The 20,970-nt window shown below is 49.0% G+C and overlaps 1 protein-coding gene and 1 long non-coding RNA gene across 2 annotated transcripts in view; one reads left to right on the top strand and one right to left on the bottom strand.

Moving 5' to 3' along the window:
• Positions 1 to 1,979: 1,979 nt before the first annotated feature.
• On the bottom strand, positions 1,980 to 15,032 carry Eif3d (eukaryotic translation initiation factor 3 subunit D). The gene is made up of 15 exons (XM_041672256.1): positions 14,879 to 15,032; positions 12,458 to 12,590; positions 12,181 to 12,226; positions 11,072 to 11,208; positions 10,504 to 10,589; positions 9,902 to 9,974; positions 8,362 to 8,474; positions 7,588 to 7,720; positions 6,770 to 6,917; positions 5,967 to 6,097; positions 5,380 to 5,465; positions 4,919 to 5,048; positions 2,897 to 3,039; positions 2,469 to 2,752; positions 1,980 to 2,098 (listed from the first exon to the last, which is right to left on the bottom strand). Exons 2-15 carry the CDS (start codon positions 12,578 to 12,580, stop codon positions 2,085 to 2,087), a joined length of 1,647 nt encoding a protein of 548 aa, XP_041528190.1. The 5' UTR covers positions 12,581 to 12,590; positions 14,879 to 15,032; the 3' UTR covers positions 1,980 to 2,084.
• A 206-nt stretch (positions 15,033 to 15,238) lies between these two features.
• Positions 15,239 to 20,970, top strand: part of LOC121461074 — a 61,509-nt gene continuing 55,777 nt past the window's right edge. Inside the window, exons 1-2 of the long non-coding RNA XR_005976152.1 lie at positions 15,239 to 15,411; positions 18,178 to 18,239. This is a non-coding gene — a long non-coding RNA (uncharacterized LOC121461074). The remainder of the gene's footprint in view (positions 15,412 to 18,177; positions 18,240 to 20,970) is intronic.

Here is a 20,970-nt window from a genome sequence, read left to right on the forward strand (position 1 = left end):
CGAGTGGCCCAGCGATGCTCCGAAGGCTGCAGCGGAGGGAAGCTCCGGCAGGCTCGCGCCGAGGCGGCCACGCCCCTCCCCCGCCTGGCCAATGGCAGGGGGCGGGGTCACGTGCGCCACGCGCGGCACGCCGGGACCGGTGGGGTGATCCGGGCCGGAGTGCGGGCACGTGCTGTGAGCGCTGCTCCTGAGGGTAGAGGAACCCGGAGGAACAGCAGGTCTATGATGGGACACCCGGCCCCTTCTTTTGATCTGTACTAATCCATATCTCAAGAGTTGATTTTTGGAGAAAATCTGGGCATTTATATCCCTAGATTACTGTAGCCGAAGACTAAAACTAATTGGCTAGTCAGTTTTGTGGGACTGGTAAGAGCAATGGGACCAACTCAGATGACCAATTGTTTGCCACACAGAATTGATTATCCAGTTGTTGGAGGTGGGCAAGGGAAGCAATTCCCAGCACCTTGTAACTGGCTTGTTAATACACATTTAAAAGTGACGTTTGCGTAAGACAACAGCTAAGTGGATTTTGAGACAGCATGGTGACTCACTCTTGTAAGCATAAATGTCATGAGACTGAGGTAGGGGATTGCTCGATTGTGAGATCCTGCTTCAAAATCCTGAAACCCAAGCCTCAAATTGAAACCCAGTGCACTGAACAAGAATGAAAGGAAGAGGACTGGAATATCCAGGTCAGCCTCCTTGGGGTGAGTTACTTACCCGGTTAGGATACTGTGTGACTCTATGAAGAACAGAGACCTAGCTCCCCACGGTGTCGCAAACTCAGTAACTTGCATGGCAGGAGCTGCTTCATATTAAGAGGGCAGTGCTTGTGAGTTCGAGGCCATCCTGGTCTACAAGTGCCAGGACAGGCTCCAAAGCTACACAAGAGAAACAGTGCTTCTGGAGGCCTTGGGAATTCTGCCCACTTGGAATTTTTCATTTGCCCTTAGAAAGTGACACTTTTGTGATTGTCCTGGTGAAAGCACACCCAGGAATGCAGCTGTTTTCTTTACAGCCTGCACTAGAGCAAGAAAAGCCCCCTGGAGGTAGACACAGCTTTGTATGCTAGTCACTGTGGAGATCTCAGTCCACAGGAGCTTTAGTCTAGAGCTGTCCTGGCTAGACAAGGCACCTCACCAAAAATAAGGCAGAACGTGCTACTCTGGAGAGGATGGGTGGGCACCGGAGGAGGAAACTAGAACCTGAAGGTTGGTTTGGTGACGGAAATGATGCTGGCCAAGACCCACCCCCAAGCCAGACTGAGGCCACAGAGAATTAGTTCCCCACGACCAGGGCACAGCCAGGGGAGCTTCTGATGAACACACAGGGACTCTAGCTGGTGGCTCAGGCCAAGCACACACTACTTTCTTTGCACCCCACATTAAAAACTTGTCGCCAGGGATGGTGCAAATGAGAGACTTCCCTGGGCTACAGCAAAACTTCCGGAAATGCCCAGAATGATAAAGCCCAACATCCTCTGCTAGATTCTTAAGGTTCAATCATGTTGATGTAGCCTGCATCTCCAGGAAGGCAATCCCAACCCCAAAGCTCTGCTTCCACCCACATTCCAGTTCTGAAGGGGCAGGTGAGGCATTCATGGAAAGCTTGGGGGCAATTACTAAAGCGATCCTAACAGCACTCTCGGGGAAGTCATGCAGTTCTTATGTGACACATGGCTTTGTGCAGGCTGGTTTGAGACTCTTTCTCCAGCCCAAGCCAGCCTTGTAAACCATTAGGATTGCCACCAAGCAGACTTTGAAGCTGTCTTCTTCAAGAAGGGTTGGGCCACCACCCCACCCCACCCTGCTCTTGGAGACAGTAAGCCATGGCAAAATGAGGCCTTCATCTTCCAGCACTGATGCAAACTAACGGAAGCCAGGAAGCTCCAGAAACTGCTGGTCCTGGTCTCCCTCTCCCAGGGGCTGCTGGGAGAAGGAAGACCTACAGATAACAATGGAAGCAGAGGACGAAGGAAAGAAACCAAACACTTATTATTCTTTATTCTATCTGCCTCAGAGAGCAGGAATCACAGACACGCTGCCCTGCTGGGTGGAACACACACGGGCACCAAGACGACTCATTTAAGTTTCTTCCTCTGAAAGAAAAAAACGTTAAGAGAAGTGAGCCCCACCATGTGATGCAGTGTCCTTCCCACTGGACCTCTGAGGAACCTGAGTGTTAAAGGCATCCTTTTTGCTGAGCCCTCCTGATCATTCTAGGGTCGAGCAATGTTCTGTAGCCACCAGTGAGGCTTTGCAGTCATGTAACTGACCCACGGCCTGCCTCTCCACAGCTGCCCAGGGCCTCCTCCAGATGTTCTCCTCAATCTCCTTTGGTGACTGGGAGTATCAACCCACATGAAGTGCCAGAAAACTCTCAATGTGCTGCCAAGGTGAAATTGGCACTAGCTTGGCTCCCTCACCAACCCTCAGATGACCCAGGCTTCAAAGGCCTGCTCTGCCCACCTTCTTCTTCCTCCTCTTCCTCTTCCTCATCTTCTTCGTCCTCCTCAGAGCTGAAGGTGCCATCAGGCAAGCTGTAGACTCGGATGACCTGCTTGTTGGGGTCCTTGAGGATGAGGTACTTGCCCTCCTCCAGCTTCATGCAGATGTCAATGACGCAGCGTAGGATGCCCCAGGCGTTCTCTACGCTCAGGTTGATCTGGCTGGCAAACTCATTGGGCTTAAACTGCTGGGTGCCCAGGATGACATGGCGTGAGGAGTCTTTTACATGGTACCGGGACACATACCTGTGGGAGAGGAGGATGGGTGCTCACACTGGGCAGAACAGAGATGGCAATGCCTGGGGTAAAGTGTCAGTACCATGTTAATGCCAGGCCTGCTGCTTTTCCCAGTGAGCAGCCTTTGCCCCAGCACTGGCACAAGAGTCTCACCCGAGCTTCAAGTACTCAGATCCGGCCAGCAGAGCACAGCAGGTCCAGCGGGCCAACTTGTAACTGTTGTTCTTCAGCTCAGTGGCGATGACAGCTCCGCGCTGAGAGTCCAACTTCTGCCGCCAGTCAACGCCATTACAATGCTGCAGAAGGAAAGCTGGTTATTGGGTGAGGGGACACCCCCACACCAGGCCCCAGGGCCTCCTCTGGAAGACAGGGACCCACTAGGGAGCAAAGAATAAGCCTGAGTTAGAAGTAGACTGATTATCATTCAAGAGAGAAATCTTTGTGTGTAGCCACTCAACCAGAGGGTGATGACAGACATGGTAAACCACAGTGACAAGGGGCTTCACACTGTGTCACGGTGAACATGCAGAGAAGGGAGGGTGGGATCGGAGGGGCAAGTAAGTGGGAGAGCCTCTGGTGGGGCTGAGGGCAGGAGCCCAGCACCTGATGCTTAATATGTGAAGATATCCAGATGTGGGGAGTGGGGCAGTCCAAGGTCATAGGGCAGGGAGGTTCCCATTAAACTTTCTTGGTCCATTCCAAGATTAGTATCTGACAGATTCTGTGTTTCCCTTGAAATTTGAAAACGTGAGCTGTAGAGATGGCTCAGCATTAAGAGCACTGCCTGCTGTAGATGTTCTGAGTTCTATTATTACCAGCAACCACATGGTGGCTCACAACCTTCTGTAATGAGATCTGGCGCCCTCTTCAGGCTTGCAGGTATACATGCAGGCATAGCACTATACATAATAAATTTATAAATCTTTAAAAAAACAAACAAAAACTTGGAAACATTGCTATAGCCCTGAGAGAGCTCAATGACACTGAAGAGCCCTGGGGAACAAAGAGTGCCTTAGAAGATTCCCGAATGGAGTAAGATAATGGACTCTGGGGGAAGGAGTATCTGAGCGCTGACAAGGAACCTCTCAGCTCTACACTACAAGGACTTCTGAACACCCAGAGTGAGCTTCAGGCAGACATTCTTCTGGAACACTCAGTTCTAGGGACGTCACTGCCACCAATGACCCCTGAACAGAGAATGAATCTACAACCTGCTGGATGTCTGCCTACAAACTCCAGTTGTAGGTGAGGTTCTTCCCATGTGTTTGGACATGGGGGATTTACCCTAAGGCTCTACTGGGGTAAGTGTCACTTGTGAGCAGGGCAGGGATGTTTCAGAACAGTACAAACACGAGGAAAGACAGATGCCACAGTAGAAGTCTAGGAGAAGGCCACTGGCCCCAGAAGAGAATGGCTCTCAGAGTCACATTTTGATGGCAGCTAATCATCACAGGCTGGCTCAACCCCAGAGTTGTCCTTACCAGTATTCTCCTGTACAGAAGCAACAGCCCTGCCCTTCACTCAACAGAGGGCCACACATAAAGGCAGGGAGAAAGAATGACGCCTGACCTGACTGTCCTGGTGGACAATGCAGAGAGGAAAGAGTGTGTGCACTAACGTTTTGTCCAGCTCCAGCTCTTAGAGCAGAGGTTCTCAATCTTCCTAATGCTGTGACCCTTAAATACAGTTCCTCATGCTGTGATGACCCCAACCACAAAATTACTACTTCACTACTATCATGAATTGTTATGCAGATACCTGATATATGACACCCCCCCCCCCAGGTGTCATGAGGCACAGGTTGAGAACTGCCATCTTTTGAGGTAAGCAGTGACAGAGCTGGACAAAGGGATCACAGGATGGCAGTGAGGCTGAGTATAGAGAGAGGTCAGAGAGAGAGTGACTGGGCTTCCCAAGACAAGGTCAAGATGCACAGAGAGCAGGAGCCGATGGGTGGCCAGAATGAACAGACAAAAGTACCCGAAGACAGAAGGTGTGAGAAGCAGAAACCTTCTTAGACTGTTCTCTCTGTTGGCAGGGACTTAATGGGGATGAAGAAACTCAAGATATCCCTGTGCCCCCCACCCCTCCAATAGCTCTGTGAACACTTAAAGGATGGTCAGCTTACTCCAGCCAACCCCACTACAGACAGGGAACAGCTGTGATGTGCCTCACCCTGGAGTCCCACTCATTGAGAGTCTTGATGTTGATGAAGGACACTTCCCCATTGGCTCCAGTCATGACGCCATCATGTTCACAGCGGACGATAAGGTCGATGTCCTCTCCAAGTTTCCACCTGCGGTAACTACAAAAAAACCAAGATTCGTTCTCTTTTAAGATCTGCTGCTTTGGGCTGGAGAGATGGCTCAGTGGTTAAGAGCATCGCCTGCTCTTCCAAAGGTTCTGAGTTCAATTCCCAGCAACCACATGGTGGCTTACAACCATCTGTAAAGAGGTCTGGTGCCCTCTTCTGGCCTGCAGGCATACACACAACAGAATATTGTATACATAATAAATAAATAAATAAATATTTAAAAAAAAAAAAAAAAGATCTGCTGCTTTGGATGGACCACCCCAGATAGCACAGGCCAGGTCTGTGCTCCAATGTGGCCATACCCCCATCAGAGCTGACATACCGGTAAGCAACGGAGGCGATCTCATTCTTATCCATGTCGTCCTCCACAAATGGGTTTGGGTTGGGGAAATTGTATCTTTCTCTCCCCTGCGGAAGTGACAAAGCTTTCAGGAGACATGTTGATTTCAAGTCAGCAGACCCAGCACTGCTTTATGTCCTTCAGAGTCCGGGCTCACTTTTACTAAGGACTAAGCCCAGCACATCCCACTGAGTGCGCTTCCCCGCCCCCTCCTTCTTCATCACAGGCAGGTGGCTAACAGGACGGTAATGCCCTTCCTACTTCCTCCTTCATCACAGTAAAAGGTGGACAACTGGTTCAATATCACATTCTCAAGGCAAAAATGGCATTTTAGTCAAAGGCATTTCCACAGCTCACCTGTGTGAGACAAGCATTATTAATATTGTAACTTTGTAGGAAGAAAATATGCATAAGCACATAGACCTGTTAGTGGTTTGGGTGCTCTGCTACCAGGAGAGGCCATGCCTGGCCAGCCTCACACCACAGTCTACTGCAAAGTAAAGGCTCAGTAGCAGCCTCCTAAACCACCTAAACTAGCAAGCTGGGGCCACTGGCTTCTGTGTGCTCACCATTCTCAGGCATTGCTGGGAGAAGTTGTGGTTGATGTAGGTGGCCTCCATGGCCAGGTTGCGGGGTGAGTTGAAGGAATTGCCTTCATCTTGAGGGGGTTCATTGGCTGTCTCACTCACAGTCAGGAGGTCTGTAAAATCCCAAGCATGGATGGTCACCTGTTCACGCAGCTAAGAGTTACTGGCAGTGTGCAAAGAGCATGGGGAGATGTAGAGACCTGGATCACAGGAGCCCATCTGCAAAGAACTGTGTTCTGCTGATAGGGGTCTCTCCCTTCCCAGTGTATGTGTGGCATGTGCGGGAAGGGAGGGTGGCTCTTGAATAACCTTCCATCCGACCTAACACCACCAGTCACAGTAGTAAGAAAGCCATTCCTTCTCATTCTTTCTGGATTCCTCAAGAGATGTGTCTGTTGGCATTTTAACAAACGAGGCTCAAGACTCAAACAGAATCAGATGGCTTTGTTTCCATATTGTCAGTTTGAGAGTGATTCATTAATGGTGTGTGTGTATATATATGTGTGTGTATGTCACAAATATATGCTTACATACTTTCTTTATAGCATATAAATGCAGAAGTGAAAAAAAAAAAAGCCAGGAAAGTTCTATGCAAGTGAACAGCCACAGCGGCCATGTGAGGACTCAGACAGTCGAAGCCCACGGAGCACTGAGCTGAAGTGGTCTCTTTCCTGGACTCCAGGAGCATGGGAAGGACTGACACACAACCCATCCTCAGGACTAAGCAATTATAAGGGACCAATAATACCCATGCCCCTGAGCTGCTCTCCAGACAGGCTGCTCACCGAAATCAGAGTTGTCCCTCTTGTCAAAGAAGAGTTTAGACCCAACTCTCTGCACAACAATGTCCCAGGAGTACACAGAGCGGGTGCAGCTCATCAGCGTGGCCAGGATGGCGTCAGTGGCAAACACATTGCCCTGCGTTTTTGCCAGCTGCAAGGAGGGAGAGAGACAGAGAGTGAAGTGAGGACGCTGAGGTCACAAGGAAGGGAAAAGACTCCCTAGTCACCCAAGAAGGCTGCAGCAAACTGGCGGCATGGCTGCTCAGGCACTGTGGTGGGCTGTGGTGGGAGCACACACCATGCTCTGCTCACTACCAGCTTCCAGGTGAGAAAGCTAAGGCTCCAGTGTAATAAAGAGTACCTGGTAGAGCTGGGGTCAGAACATGCCTCTGCTCAACACAGTTAAGTCTACCCAGCAACAAGCCTCCCCTCCCACCAAATTCTAAGTCAGCTCCAGAATGACCTTGTCTAAGGGCCGGACTGTGAACATACAGTCAGTTATATTTGTAAGGTCTTCACCAGTTAACCCACCACGTTTGGGGTGGGGATGGAGATTGTGCCTATCAATACGTGCACCTCTCTCTGTCAGGTTCCCGAACAACGGTGTGACACCTGCTTATACAGTAGTAGCCAGTGTCTTAGGGGTTTGAGAAGGAAGACTGCTATGTCACATCATTCATTTTGAAGCAGCCATGAGTTTTGGTATCCACGGGGTTGTCCTGAATCACGTTCTGTGACTACCGAGGGACACCTGCTTATCTCACAGACTGTTCTTTCTGGGGTCTCAGCAACATTCCTAAAAGTGGGCAGAGGGTGCACACCTTCCGGATGACAGGGTCATCTGTGGTGGTGACGGTGTGGAAGATGCGCTTGATGCTCCGCAGAGGCTTCTCACTCCGCGTGGTGATGCGGTCAAAGGCTTTGTCATAGTACTCCAGCGCGCCACAGCACTCTCTGAGGGAAGAGGGAAAATTGGAGATCTTCCCCATTCCTCTTTTATGTTGTAGAATCAGAAATCCTATCTGCAGGGCACAGTCGTGCACACCTGTAATCTGAGCATTAGGGAGGCAGAGGCAGGAGGATGGCAAGTTTGTGTTAAGACTCAGTTACTCATGAGTGCCCTGTCTTAGAAAGAAACGTCACCCAGAAGTCTACCATGTATGAAAGAGATGGAAGTACTCTTGGAAAGGAGGCAGATTGTCAATGGCAGCGCTTCCCGTCCTCCTAGCTCCCTAGGAGAAGCACACCTTTCCTAGCTACCCTCCTCTGGGAAGGTGCCTGTTAGTGGACCTCCTGCCTGAAGCTCTGGCTCCCCACCGCCTTAGCTCCATGCCTCTGCACAAAATGGAGTCTCCTGGATATCTGTCATGCTTCTTCTGCCCAAAGAGCTTAGAGACTAGCCTGTGCAGATACCAAGAGTCAAGAGAAACTGGGACTTTTAATAAACTTCATGCGTGTTTTTGTGGGCCTTGATTTTTCAAAAACACACCCACTAGTCTTATGTAGATCTGGAGCTGCTAGGGCTTAAGGAGACATCAATTCCAGCTGATCCATATGCGTGAATGTGGGGGGGCGACAGTGAAGAAGCTACTCACATGTCTTGAGGCTCGGACACTTCCAAGTAGCGCATCTTCATCAGCTGAGGGAAGTCCATCTCCTCTTTCACCTCCCAGTCACTGCGAACTTCAACTGAAGAGTCTCGGGGTTTCTGGAGAGAAAACAAAGGGAAAGACATTCATACCCAACACAAGAAGCAAGAGAGGTCAACAAAGGAAGAGCAATGATTGACTGAGGCAGGGTTTCTCTCTGTAACAGCTCTGGCTGTCCTGGAACTAGCTCTGTATCGGGCTGGCCTTGAACTCATAGAGATCCACCTGCCTCTGCCTCCTGAGAGTGCTGGAATTAAAGGTGTGCACTACCACTGCCCGGTGGAAGGGCTTTTATTTAATCATTACGGTCCTGGCTGGGGTTTTTCTGGTTGTTGTTTTGAGAGGCAGGGTTTCTCTGCGTAGTCTTGGCTGTCCTGGAACTCATTCTGTAGACCAGGCTGGCCTCAAATTCAGAGATTTGCTTGCCTCTGCCTCCTGAGTGCTGGGATTAAAGGCGTGTGTAGTCCTGGCTGTTTTTTTTTTTTTTTTTTTTTTTTAAGACGGTATCTGTGAGTGTGGAAGCTCACTGAAGGGATCAGGACTCAACATGGACTTCTCAGGGTATCAACTACATATTTCAGATACAAGTACCAAATCCACCAAAGTAATAACTTCCATAATTTTAACATCATTTCTCCCCTTGCAACACTGGGGACTGAACCCAAATTTTTGTGAATGCAAGGCAGCCACTTCACTGCTGGGCTATACTCCTAGCCCGGCCTCCACTGTTGCTCATGTCTCCTCATCTCCTACAAAGGTGGTAATGTTATTCCTAATGGTGCCAAAGTGGAACAGCGAGTGGCTGACAGAAATGTGGCAATCCACACAAAGAAATGCTATGTGGCAATAAGGAATAGATACAGTCAGTTCTCCATATCTGCAGGTTTTATACCCATGGGTTCTATATCCCAGAGTCACGTGTGAACTGAAAACATTCCAAACATGCTCAGCATGCTTAAAGTCCCAACTACTGGGCAGTTGAGGCAGGAGGATCACTTGAGATCAAAAGATTTCAACTGGTACAAATAACTCAGAGGTGAGTTAAAGTCCACGAGAGGATGCACATAAGATATATGCATTGCTACAACATTTTATGCAAGAGGAAGTCAACATCCACAAATCTTGGTCTCTTTGAGGGTGCCTGGAATCCTAAACAGATGCAAAGGAAAAATGAAAAGACTGTACAGCAGGGGACAGATGTTAAAAATGCCACACTAAATAAAAGGCACAGATTTTGATTCCATTTACATGAAATACACAGATCAGAGAAAAGAGAGCAAAAAGCAGTGCTGGCGGGGACTGGGGAGGACGGGACATGCCTAAGGGCACAAAGACTCTTTGTAAGAGTGATGCAGGTCTAAAGCTGCCAGGAGAAACTGAGTACACTAGGGACCTCGCAACTACACCGCATGACTTTTGTTTCTAAGGATAAGAAGAAAAAGAAACCCACCCAAGTCCCAACAGAATTCTGGCACAAACACACTACCTGTGACTTCTGGTCCCACTTCTGCCGCACTCCAAATTGCTTCTGGAATTTTTTCTGCAAGCGAATTCGTTCTCTGAAAAGACAAACAGAATGCCATGCTTTCAACAGCTTCTTCTGGCTGAATCGCTGTGTCCTTCCTGGCTGCTACCAGGATTGAAAATGGTGGCTTAGAGACAAAGAGATCGTGTTGGTGCACACTGGGGATGAGAGCAGGGGCACAGTACACCCCCTCCCCCAGCAACTGTAGGGGCGCATTTAGCCCAGTTATTGGCAATCCTGGCTAGGGTGTGGTGACTGCTGTGCTCAGCCCCAAGAACCCACAGGACACTGTGCGTGTACACGGTGCTGCCTGGAACTAGGCACCCAGAACCTACAGAGGCCAGAGTCACTTCAATTCTACCTGTTGTTTGTTTTAGCATAAATGTCTACCTCAGTCACCTCCCGCCTGCCTGCCATGACCCTGCCTTGGACAGCAACAGGCTAAGAGGTTTTGGTTTCTTTTTCCAATAGTGAAAGACAGCCAATCCCTGCCCAGGCTCTGTAATTTTTGAATACAACCCATTTGGGAACACAACTTTATCCTGGTAGGAAGGGCTGCTCACCTCTCTTTCTGCTTGGCACTCTTGGGCAGTGTCTGTAGATTGAACTGTACCATGTTCCGGCGGTCTTTGTCTCTGCGGAGGTTCCGCTGGGGAGCAGGAAGAGACCCATATTAACCTCTTAGAGTCATAGCTTATTAATATCTTGAGAGCAAGTTTGGTGTGTGAAGTCCCATGTTCCACGTCTCTATAACATCTACAGTATTTGCATTAGCTTGAACTCATTTCCAGCAATGTGGGTTTACTTGTTTTCCTACAGTTGCTAAGTTTGCATCTTTATGTAGCACCCAACCAAACCATCTAATTAACAAAGCCTGCATGCTGCAATTAAGCAAGGAAATAGGTTCCCAGCATGGCTGTGTGATGTCTGACCCACTGTAAGCAGAAATCTAAATTCCTTCAACATATCCTTGGACAACTCATCCTGATACAATTGGTCACTATACTGCCACTTGGGCTAGGCCAGAGGCCTGCAAGCCTTTCCTGTCTCATTGGTATTCCCAAGATAAGGTTGCTGAACAGCAGAAATTCTCACAGTAGGAGATCCAAGGTGCTCAGGCCTGTGGCCTACCTGTGCGAATCGCATCCGGTTCCGTTGGTAGGCAGTCTTCTGTGTGCGTGCCGTGTCCACCAGCTGGAAGCTTGTCTCGTCCTCCTCATGGAAATATGCATACTGACTCCCCCCACCAAACTGAGAGGAGTACTTGTCTGCAGGTAAAGGTGACAGCGTGTGCTTAGTGCTCCCTACAGACCGCTCATGTGCATGACAGTCCTGAGCCTGCTCTCAGAAGTGTGGTTTTGGGACCCGTAGCACTGGTCAGGCGCTTGTGAGGTGTGCAGACTCACGGGCCCTGCCCAGACCTGACAGATGAGAACCTGTATTTAAATACAATCCCAGGTGATTCATACACACATTTAAGTTTTAAGAGCTTGAGTCTAAAGAAGTTACCAAGAGAGCCCAAGATCTCAAGCTGACCCAGTTCACCTCTGCCTGGTCATGTAAGACTCTGAGCTGCACCATTTCCATCACCCAGAGCCATGGACACTGCCATCGACCATGATATATTTTCTTTCTGACCTCATCCACCTTAACTTAGTATTCCAGGCTGCCACTCCCAACCATCTAACTGGCCCCATGAAAAGCTCGTTCCTTTACCAAAACCTTAAAATCAGGGCCCAAAACCTAGAGTCCACTGAATGATTGCTTCAGGAAGTCCCAAGCAATAGAATGCAAATGGCAGGGCTGGAGAGATGGCTCAGTGGTTAAGAGCATTGCCTGCTCTTCCAAAGGTCCTGAGTTCAATTCCCAGCAACCACATGGTGGCTCACAACCATCTGTAATGAGGTCTGGTGCCCTCTTCTGGCCTGCAGACATACACGCAGACAGAATATGTATACATAATAAATAAATTAAAAAAAAAAAAAGAATGCAAATGGCAGCACACTTAACATATTTTTAGAGGAGTCTGGTTTGTCACCCCACAATAATTTTAACAATTTACTTTCAGGGACTATTTCCAAAACCATGGTTAATGCACACACTCCAGAATATATCCCCAATAACTACCATCACCATTAGCATTTCTGTGCCTTTCTAAAAAGCTTTCGTGTGCAGCTTACTGAACAAAGCAACAATCTTCCCAAGGCCTAGATGTGGGTAGCCCACTGAGGAACACTTACTTGTGTACCTCTTGTCCTGGTATGTGGCCCCTGTCCAGTCGGCAACCTGTGCAATAAAAGAAAAGGAAGAGAACAGGTCAGGTGAGCAGGCTTCTGCTGAGCCACAGACCCCAGATAGTAAGGGAGACTGAGGGAAAAAGGCATCAGCACTGCCTCAGACTCACTCTGGAGTCGAGGCCTTCCTTAGCCAGTGTCCCCAAAGGAAGCACAGCCACAAAGAGAGTAAAAAGGAAATGGGAGCTCTGGAGCAGCTGTCCCAGCTGAAGGGACCCAATACCTTCCCCAGCCGATCTCCTTTGCTGAAGGGCTGATAGGGCATATCCCGAAACTGCTCAGGAACGGCACAGGGACCCCAGCCTGAGGGGTTGTCCTGGATCACAGGAGTCATGAATTTCGCCATCTTCTAAAACCTTAAAAAACAAGCACCGTGAGCAGCTTTACGAAGAAAGGCCACCAAGTCCCAAACATCCTACCTGCCACTGGAGCTGCGTCACAGAGGTACACATGAAGCAGAGTCCTGGGCTCTGGAGCAGCAGGGACAGGGTTTTCTTGTAAACTGACCTAAGAACACTTAAAACTCAGAACATTCCCGACACCAGTGACATTTCATGTCGCATTAATTCCTGGACATGCTCTTTTTTGGCGAATATCATTGAAATGACGCCGAGCCTTATACTCGATGGGATGTCACATCTTTTTTCTCAGTATAACATAAGATATAGGTGTCTTAGATTCATGACATATGGTAAAAGTTCCCTCAAACACCTTCACCGAAGCACTCAACTTCTCTTAAGTCCAGGCTCTAAAGTAAAGGGCAGTCTGTATCATAGGACCATTGCCATTGTATTAGTGACCATGCCACACAGTTACTAGTCAGACACACAAATACACTGACCAGCAGAGAAGGTAAAGGTGGAGCCAAAGAGGAAGGAGAGAGCTGACTCCTCCCAAATGTGCTCCTCTGAATGCCAAGGTATGCATGTGCCTGCACACACACACACACACACACACATACACACACACTCTCTCACTCTCTCTCTCACACACACACAGCAACAAAATTAAAAAAAAAAAAAAAAGGACTAAAACCACCGAATCTCGAGCCCCTTGAGTAGACCCGGAATTTGACTTTCCTTTCTGTTTCTTCCCATTTTCCACCAGCACAAACCCTGTACCATGTGTGCAGACAGTCAGGAGCAGTGCTAGGTGATGGAGTTCACCATAAACTTCAGAGCAAAACCAGCAGGGCAAGGGCCGGTGGGATGAATGCAAAATTTGCCAAGGGTCAATTGCAAACACGAGTACCAGGGCACCATTCTCGCTTCTTACAGCACGCAAGCTCATTAAACCCTTCTAACCACCCCGTGGGGCCAAGCCAGCTCTGTCCCCACTTTCTGGGTAAAGATAGAAAGGTACAGTGAAATAAACGCTGTAATGCTGGATGATTCAAAATTGGAACCCAGGCAGTGTAGCTTTGGAATCTCAGTCTGTAGAATGCAACAGGTCATTTTAGAAAAGTAAAAACCAATAGCTATATAATTCAGGGGTTTTCTGGACACTTCCCACCAAAAACCAAACCAAACCAAACAAACCATACATGGATCACCCACAAGAACTGTCTGACATAGCCAGGCAGTGGTGGTGCACGCCTTTAACCCTAGCACTCGGGAGGCAGAGGCAGGCGGACCTCTGTGAGTTCCAGGCCAGCCTAGTTTACAGAGTGAGTTCCAGGACAGCCAGGGCTACACAGAGAAACCCTGTCTTGGGGGAGGAAAGAAAAAGAACTGTAACAATGTCCAGAGAGGTTAGTAATCTCTTCCCCTTGCTCTGCTTCAGGGAAGCTCAAGATATTTAGGTGACAGCAACAAGGAATAAACTCGGGGGTGTCATTCCCATATGTGAACTTATGCTAAGCTGTAGGAAGAGGACATGGGGAAGGGGGGCGGCTTTCTAACTGTTCACATGAAATAAGAGCCCCCAGCATGTGTCGGTTCTGTGCTCCCTCATACCGCCACTTGGAGAAACACAGATGGCTCTTACTTAAGTAGTCCATCTTCCCGTCATCTCTAAACAGTTTCCAGGGCTGTCTGCCTCAGCCCGGCCCTCTTTAGGCTATGCTGTCGTCAGGTGACAGCCTGACAGTCGGATGCTCTAAGCCATACCCACAATACTGTCTCAAAAGCAACTGGAAGTTTTAGTTGTCACAAGTTCAAGGCTTGACATGCATCGTCTCCCTGGACGGGCAGGGACTTGGAGTCCTCTGGCTTCTGCACATGTGAACCACAAAGTAATTGGAACGGGAAAACTGGAACGAGGTAACAGCTGTATTGGCCACAGCACGGTGCGGATCACCGTGGACATTACAGACGGAGCCATGAGCTAACTCCAGGTTCCGTTTCAGACCGGGTTGTGAGCCTACTCCTCTCAGTCGTCCATGTCGGAGCAGAAAAAAAAATCGTTTAACTCCCCACGGCTCTGGGCCGATCACCGGCTGAGGGAGCCCACACCGCGTCCGCTGTCCTACACTAACGGGGTCGCGTCCGGGACCACCCCAGACCGGTTCCCGCCCCGCCCAGCGGAGGGGCAGCGACGGCAGGAGAGGTCGTAAAGGCAGGCTCTTCCGGGAGGCCCCCCAGAGCCTGGCCTAGGCCAGGCTGGCCCGCGAGGTCCGCGGAGCTCTACGAAACAAGGCGCTCACCTGCAATGGGCTCTGCGGGCCCGGATGGCGACAGATGGCACGGGAAGAGACTCCGAGATCCTCGGGACTCGGAGGAACCAAGACAGGAGGCCAGTGGCGCGCGCAGGGGCCGGCGCCGTAAAGCGCGACCAGTGCGGTCGTAAACGGCTCCACCACTTCCTTCTTAGCGGAAAAACGTCGAGCCGTAAAGCGAAGACCCAACCGGAAGTGTGTCACGGTTCTTCGCTTAATTTCCTTGTCATCCTCTGAGATGCCCGACACGGAGTGCGGGTGATTACGTCAGCGGCATCTGGGGACGCCCAGAACGACTCAGAACTGAAACGTGGCCGCGCGCCGTGCGAGAGGAAGCTGGGGCAGGGAGCCGGAGTCAGCCCCGCGGTGTCCCACAATGCTTCGCGGAGTCTCGCCCTTTTGCCTCCCACAATACCTCGCGGCTCCCGCCGGCTCCGGTCTGGTTGTTGGTCGGGTTGGACTTGACCAGGAGGGCGGCCCAGCGCGTTATCTGTGCTGTTTTCCTGTGGCACCAACCCCGGGTGAGGGGCGGCAAGTGACCGGCGTGGTCCAGGCTCCCAGAATTTCTGGGTGGCCGCCAGAGCTCAGACCTCCGTTGCACAGATCTCAAACCTCATTATTCAACGGAGATTTCTGGTTGCTAATTAAAAGTAAAACAAAAGCAGGTTTAGGTTTTCCCACTTCCGTAAATTGATATTCGAGCCGGGACTATCCAAACTGCAGCCCAGGAGTCTGCGTTTTAATTGATAATTACGATTCAGAGGGCGCGACTCAGTGCGTCCTCTTGGCTTCTGCCCTGTGCAGCTGTAGAGTGCTAGGCAATTACGAAACCTGAACAGAGACACAAAGGATGAGCTTTTAGTTAAAGCCGGTCCGTCTGCCTAGCTGTCCAGGTTTCCTTTTAGCTTCCCAGCAGATCTCCTTTATTAGAGACCACATCTGTTCTTAGACACATGTGTCCAGGTTCATCCATGTCTGGCTGTACAGTCTTCGCATCTTAGGGCCTGTTTTCCTTTTATGTAAACTGAAAATGGTAGCTAATAAGACAAAATAAATAGTTGTCTGAAGTCCGTTCCACTTTCTAGTCATACCGTGGACGCTACTTGGATGAACTGGGTCAGGTGATTTGTCCTCTAAATGTGCTGAAAATGAGCATGTTGGGGAGGGGACCCATTTCCTTAAATTACCAATGAGTTTCTCTTCCAGTTTTCCCAATTTTTTATTCCCGGGATTTGGTGAATCCTGCTGGGTCCTTTTGTTTTCCCACCGTTCGTGACTAGCCTGTCTATTCTAATTTCAGCCACATCTTTTGTGCTAACTCCCCTCATTGTACCATCTCCCCTCATAGCTTGATCTGTTCATTCCCTGCCCGCCAGTGGATTGCTCCTCAACATGGTCAAAGGTTTTCCCACACAGCTAGCACCTTTCTGGGGAAGCATACCATAAAGTAGACTACCTTCCCGTGGCCTGACATTCTGGCTGCCTTCTCACTTGGTTGTCTACTGTTCTGTACCCACTCTGCTCTGGCCACCATGGCCTTCTCTCATTTCCCTCTCAGCAGGTTCTACACTTGCTGTTCTTTCTGCCCTGAAGGGTCACTGTCACTGCCTTGGGCCTGTCCTGTGTCTATGTCTTTAAGAGGTGGTTCCTGGCCAGGAGTGGTAGCATATCCTGGGACCCCTCTACTAAAATGGAGGCAGGAGGATCATGATGCCAGAGAGGAGCTGGTGAAGCTGGAGAGGGTTCTGAGAAAAGGCACTTGCTTTGAAAACTGATGCATCTCACCGACAATAAAACCTTTTGAAAAAATTTGAAACGGGGTCTCACTAAATTCCCTGGGCTGACCTTGAACTCCCTGCACCTGAGAACCTGAGGCAGGATTGTTGCAAATCTGATGCCTGCCTGGACTCTATAGCAAGCCCCCAAATCAATAGAAAATTGATATGTGCCCTAAGATATAAGGAGACATGTATATTCTGGCCCAGATGTTCTGCTCTCCAGATGGAGGATGTGGAGGTTCCTGCCTCCTCAGCTTACCCTGGAGCATGTTCTCTTACAAGTGGCCCTGCCTCCCCCTCCAGACTCTGTGGCTGCAGTTTTGTATCCCTCTTGTGCAGTGGCACTGTTTTACAGTGTGCCCAAGAAGTGCTTTGTAGACCTAAGACCTTTAGAACTGCTTTTAGAGACAGGAAGTAAGACAAAACAAATAAGCCCCCACGTTCTTCGCTGGGGGTGTGGTTCTGTTGGTAGAGAGCTTGCTTGTCATGCTCAAGGCCCTGGGTTCAATCCCCAGTTCTGTGTAAGCCAGGCACGTAGGCACATACCTGTAATCTCAGCATCTGGGGAAGTAGGAGGACCAGATGACTAAGGTCTCAGAAAAAAAAAAAAAAAACAAAAAAAGCCCAAGATCAAGTAATTTTCAGCCTGAAGTTCAAGGCCAAATTGGACTATATGAGACCCAGTCTCAAAATGAAGTTTGCATTTTTTTTTAAGACAGTTTCTCTGTGCTGTCCTGGAACTCACTTTGTAGAACAGGATGGCATCGAACTCAGAGATCTGAGTGCCTCTGAGTGCTGGGAGTAAAGACATGTGTCACCATTACCCTGCCCAAAGTTTACATTCTTGTCAGAAAGTGTGAAGTTGGGAACTGGAGCCTTTTTCTCTAAGGATTTTCACAGTCTCTAGTTTGGAAAGGCACAGAGTCTCCTTGGATAATTGAGTATGGCCCATAATGGCTAAGGATAGCACAGTGATTTATGTGACAAAGTCCCACATTTTCAATTCTCAAGATTACAGTATTTATTTATTTATTTTAGGCAGAGTCTCCATGTATCTCTGGCTAGCCCAGAATTTGCTATGTAGACCAATATAGTCTCCTACTCACAGAGATCCACCTGCCTCAGCCTCCCCAGTGCTGGCTTCAAAGGCGTGTGCCGCCACATCCAGCATTGATTACAGTATTTTAATATAAATTTTACTCATGACCAAAAGAAGTTTAGAGAGGGGCATTAACCCAAGTTCACATGGCTGGCGAGAGACCTCCACCTACTCCATCAGGGTTTCTTCCAGCAACTGAGAGGTGTGTGCTCCATCCCCTTGGGGTGTTCCGCTTGATGTGAGAGGGCGGCTGAGGTAGAAGGAAAGGTGTCTCCTAAGAAGGGACATTTGGGGCTGGTGAGATGGCTCAGCAGTTGGAGCCCTGGCTTGGTTCCTAGTGTCTGCATGGTGGCTCACAACCATCTGTAACACTAGTTCTAGGGATCCAATGCTCTTTCTGGTTTTTGTAGGTACCAGACATGCAAGTGGAGCATGGACACATTTGACCAAGAGCTGAACACAGGCAAGCAAGGTGGGTACCTTCTCTCGACACTCTCATCTCCATGGGTCTTGTCTTTTTGACTTTTGTATTATGTGGTGGTTTGAAAGAAAATGATCCCCAAAGGGAGTGGCGCTATTAAGAGGTGTGGTCTTGTTGGAGAAAATGTGTCGCCGTGGAGGCGGCTTTAAGGTCTCATATATGCTCTCCTATATGTCCCCACAAGTCACATCTGGGAGCAAGAGGCCCCATCCTGTGCCACACTGTTCTGATAAAACATCTGTCTAGATAAGATAAGTGCGTGTTCTAGTGAACCTACAGTCCTTCAGGAGAGATATACCGTTTACTGAGTGCTGCTGTGCCAGGCGAGGTGCTACGTGCTTTCTACAAGTGAGAGTGATGCTTTTTAAATGACAGTTCTATAAGAAGGGCAAGTTTCCTATTAGTGTTAGGGGAAGGAGGCTCTGGGTATTTGGGTAGATGGCTCACAGAGCAGAGGTGGGATTAGATGGCAGTTTTTTTGTTTTGTTTTTTTGAGATAGTGTTTCTCTGTGTAGCCTTGGCTGTCTTGGAACTCACTCTATAGACCAGGCTGGCCTCAAACTCACAGAGATCCGCCTGCCTTTGCCTCCCAAGTGCTGGAATTAAAAGCATGTGCCACCATGCCCATATTAGATGGTAGTTTTATGGACTCTAAGGCTCCCCTACCAGGTGGTTTGGTGGAGGATGCCATCCCTGGGTGGCATTGTTCTCTTGTCTGTGTCTTCTGTCTCTCCCTCTCACATACACACACTTTATTGTGAGTGTCTGCAGCAATTCCAGTGTTTTTCTATGGGCTAGGCTCAGGTACTGCAATTCAAAGGGAAGAGGACTCTGGGTTTATGTGCGAGTGTTCTGTTGGTCATGCATGTGTGGTGGTGAGTGGAAGAAGACCTTTTTTTTATTTTTTGGTTTTTCAAGACAGGGTTTCTCTGTGGCTTTTGGAGCCTGTCCTGGAACTAGTTCTGTAGACCTGGCTGGTCTCGAACTCACAGAGATCCGCCTGCCTCTGCCTCCCGAGTGCTGGGATTAAAGGCGTGCGCCACCATCGCCCGGCTAAGAAGACCTTTTTTTAGAGACTGAGTCAACTCTTATAGTTCAGTGCTGTGAGGTAATGCTCTTGTACACTGTAAAGTTTTGTCACTCATACTGATTTAATAAAACACTGATTGGCCAGTAGCTAGGCAGGAAGTATAAGCATGGTGACCAGACTAGGAGAATTCTGGGAAGAGGAAAGGCAGAGATGCAGTTGTAAGCCAGAGGCAGAGGAAGCAAGATAGGATGCTTTACTGAGAAAAGGTACTAAGCCATGTGGCTAAACATAGAGAAGAATTATGGCTTGATTTAAGTTATAAGAGCTAGTTAGTAATAAGCCTGAGCAACAGGCAAAACAGTTATAACAGCTTCTGTGTGTTTATTTGGGACTGAATGGCTGTGGGACCAGACAGGACCCAAACTTCCATCTACAGTCCAGGCTGGCCTTGAACTTGTAACTTTCTTGCCTCAGACTTCAGAGTCTGGAGGTGACAGATGTGAGCAGTCATGTCTGGCTTTTGCTTTGAAATTTTTATTTAAACTTTATGAGTGCATATTGCTTGCCTAATTGTGTTTTCTATTATGGCATTTCTACACATGCACACAAGCATGCATGGATCATATTCATTCCCATTGCCCTTTCTCATCACCCTCTTCCCTTTTGCCCCCTCCTGCCTCACACCCAGAGTTCAAGGAATCAGAGCTCATTTTTGGAATAGCAGAATGCTGAAAGACATCTGAGGTTGCATGGTGGAGACTGGGTGATACATTTTCCAGCTCTGAAGTTGCCAGTACCTACAGGAGTGATCTATGAGGGAGCCTAGGCTCCCCATGTGGACTCACCACATAGGCAGACCCGAGAACATCAACATTTTGGACTCTGTGTTCAAGGTGTGTCTTGTATTCTATCATTCTGGGTTGTGAGGGGAATGGCTTAGCCTGATGACAAGTGACCATGTAATTTATCACCCAAATTAGAACGTGTTGAGGAGAGAAAGAGATCCCTATGAATAACTGACTTGGAAAAAAGATGTTAGTGGTCAGGTGTGGTATGGAGAGTGCTGTTTTCTGAGTGTCAGAGCAGTTGTGACTCCTTGCAAGGGACCCCTGATATCCTGCCCGTTAACTGTGGAGGAGGAGGTTGGGAGGTCATTGGACCTTCTTCACCTGGGAGTCCAGCTGCTCTCTCTTATACCTGGACAGTAGGTGACTTGGGTGACATGGACTTGGGTGATGCTAGATGATATAGATGCTAGATGGAGTGGGCCCCGTCTGTGCAGCTATAGGGAAGTTGTCCTCCCTGTTGGTGGGGTTGCCACTTTGGGGTTGCCCATGCTTCTGTAAGTAGCCTGATTGCCATGCTCTGTAAGTAAGCCCACTAAACTTAGTGGGTCCTCATGGTGGGGGCTTGATGGTTTATACTCTGTTATTGAGGCATTATAAGAAGATGATGGATCTTTGTGTATGTCTTCCCATGGAAGATATTCTCATGACACGTGGTCACCCTATGCTCTTCTGTGTGTTGTGTGTGAGTGTGTAAACCTGAACCATCTTCCAGAGGCTCATGTCTTGGATGCTTTCTTCAACTGGTGAACCTTTAGGAGGTGGGATCTGATTGGGAGATGTTGGTCACAGAGGGTGGACCTTTGAAGATCATATCCTCCCCTATCTCTGGCTGGCTGCTCTGCCT

Source organism: Microtus oregoni, unplaced genomic scaffold (genome assembly GCF_018167655.1).
Source record: "Microtus oregoni isolate MIOR12 unplaced genomic scaffold, Mior012 000022F_ref0000154, whole genome shotgun sequence".
In the NCBI taxonomy this organism is placed as follows: Eukaryota; Metazoa; Chordata; class Mammalia; order Rodentia; family Cricetidae; genus Microtus; species Microtus oregoni.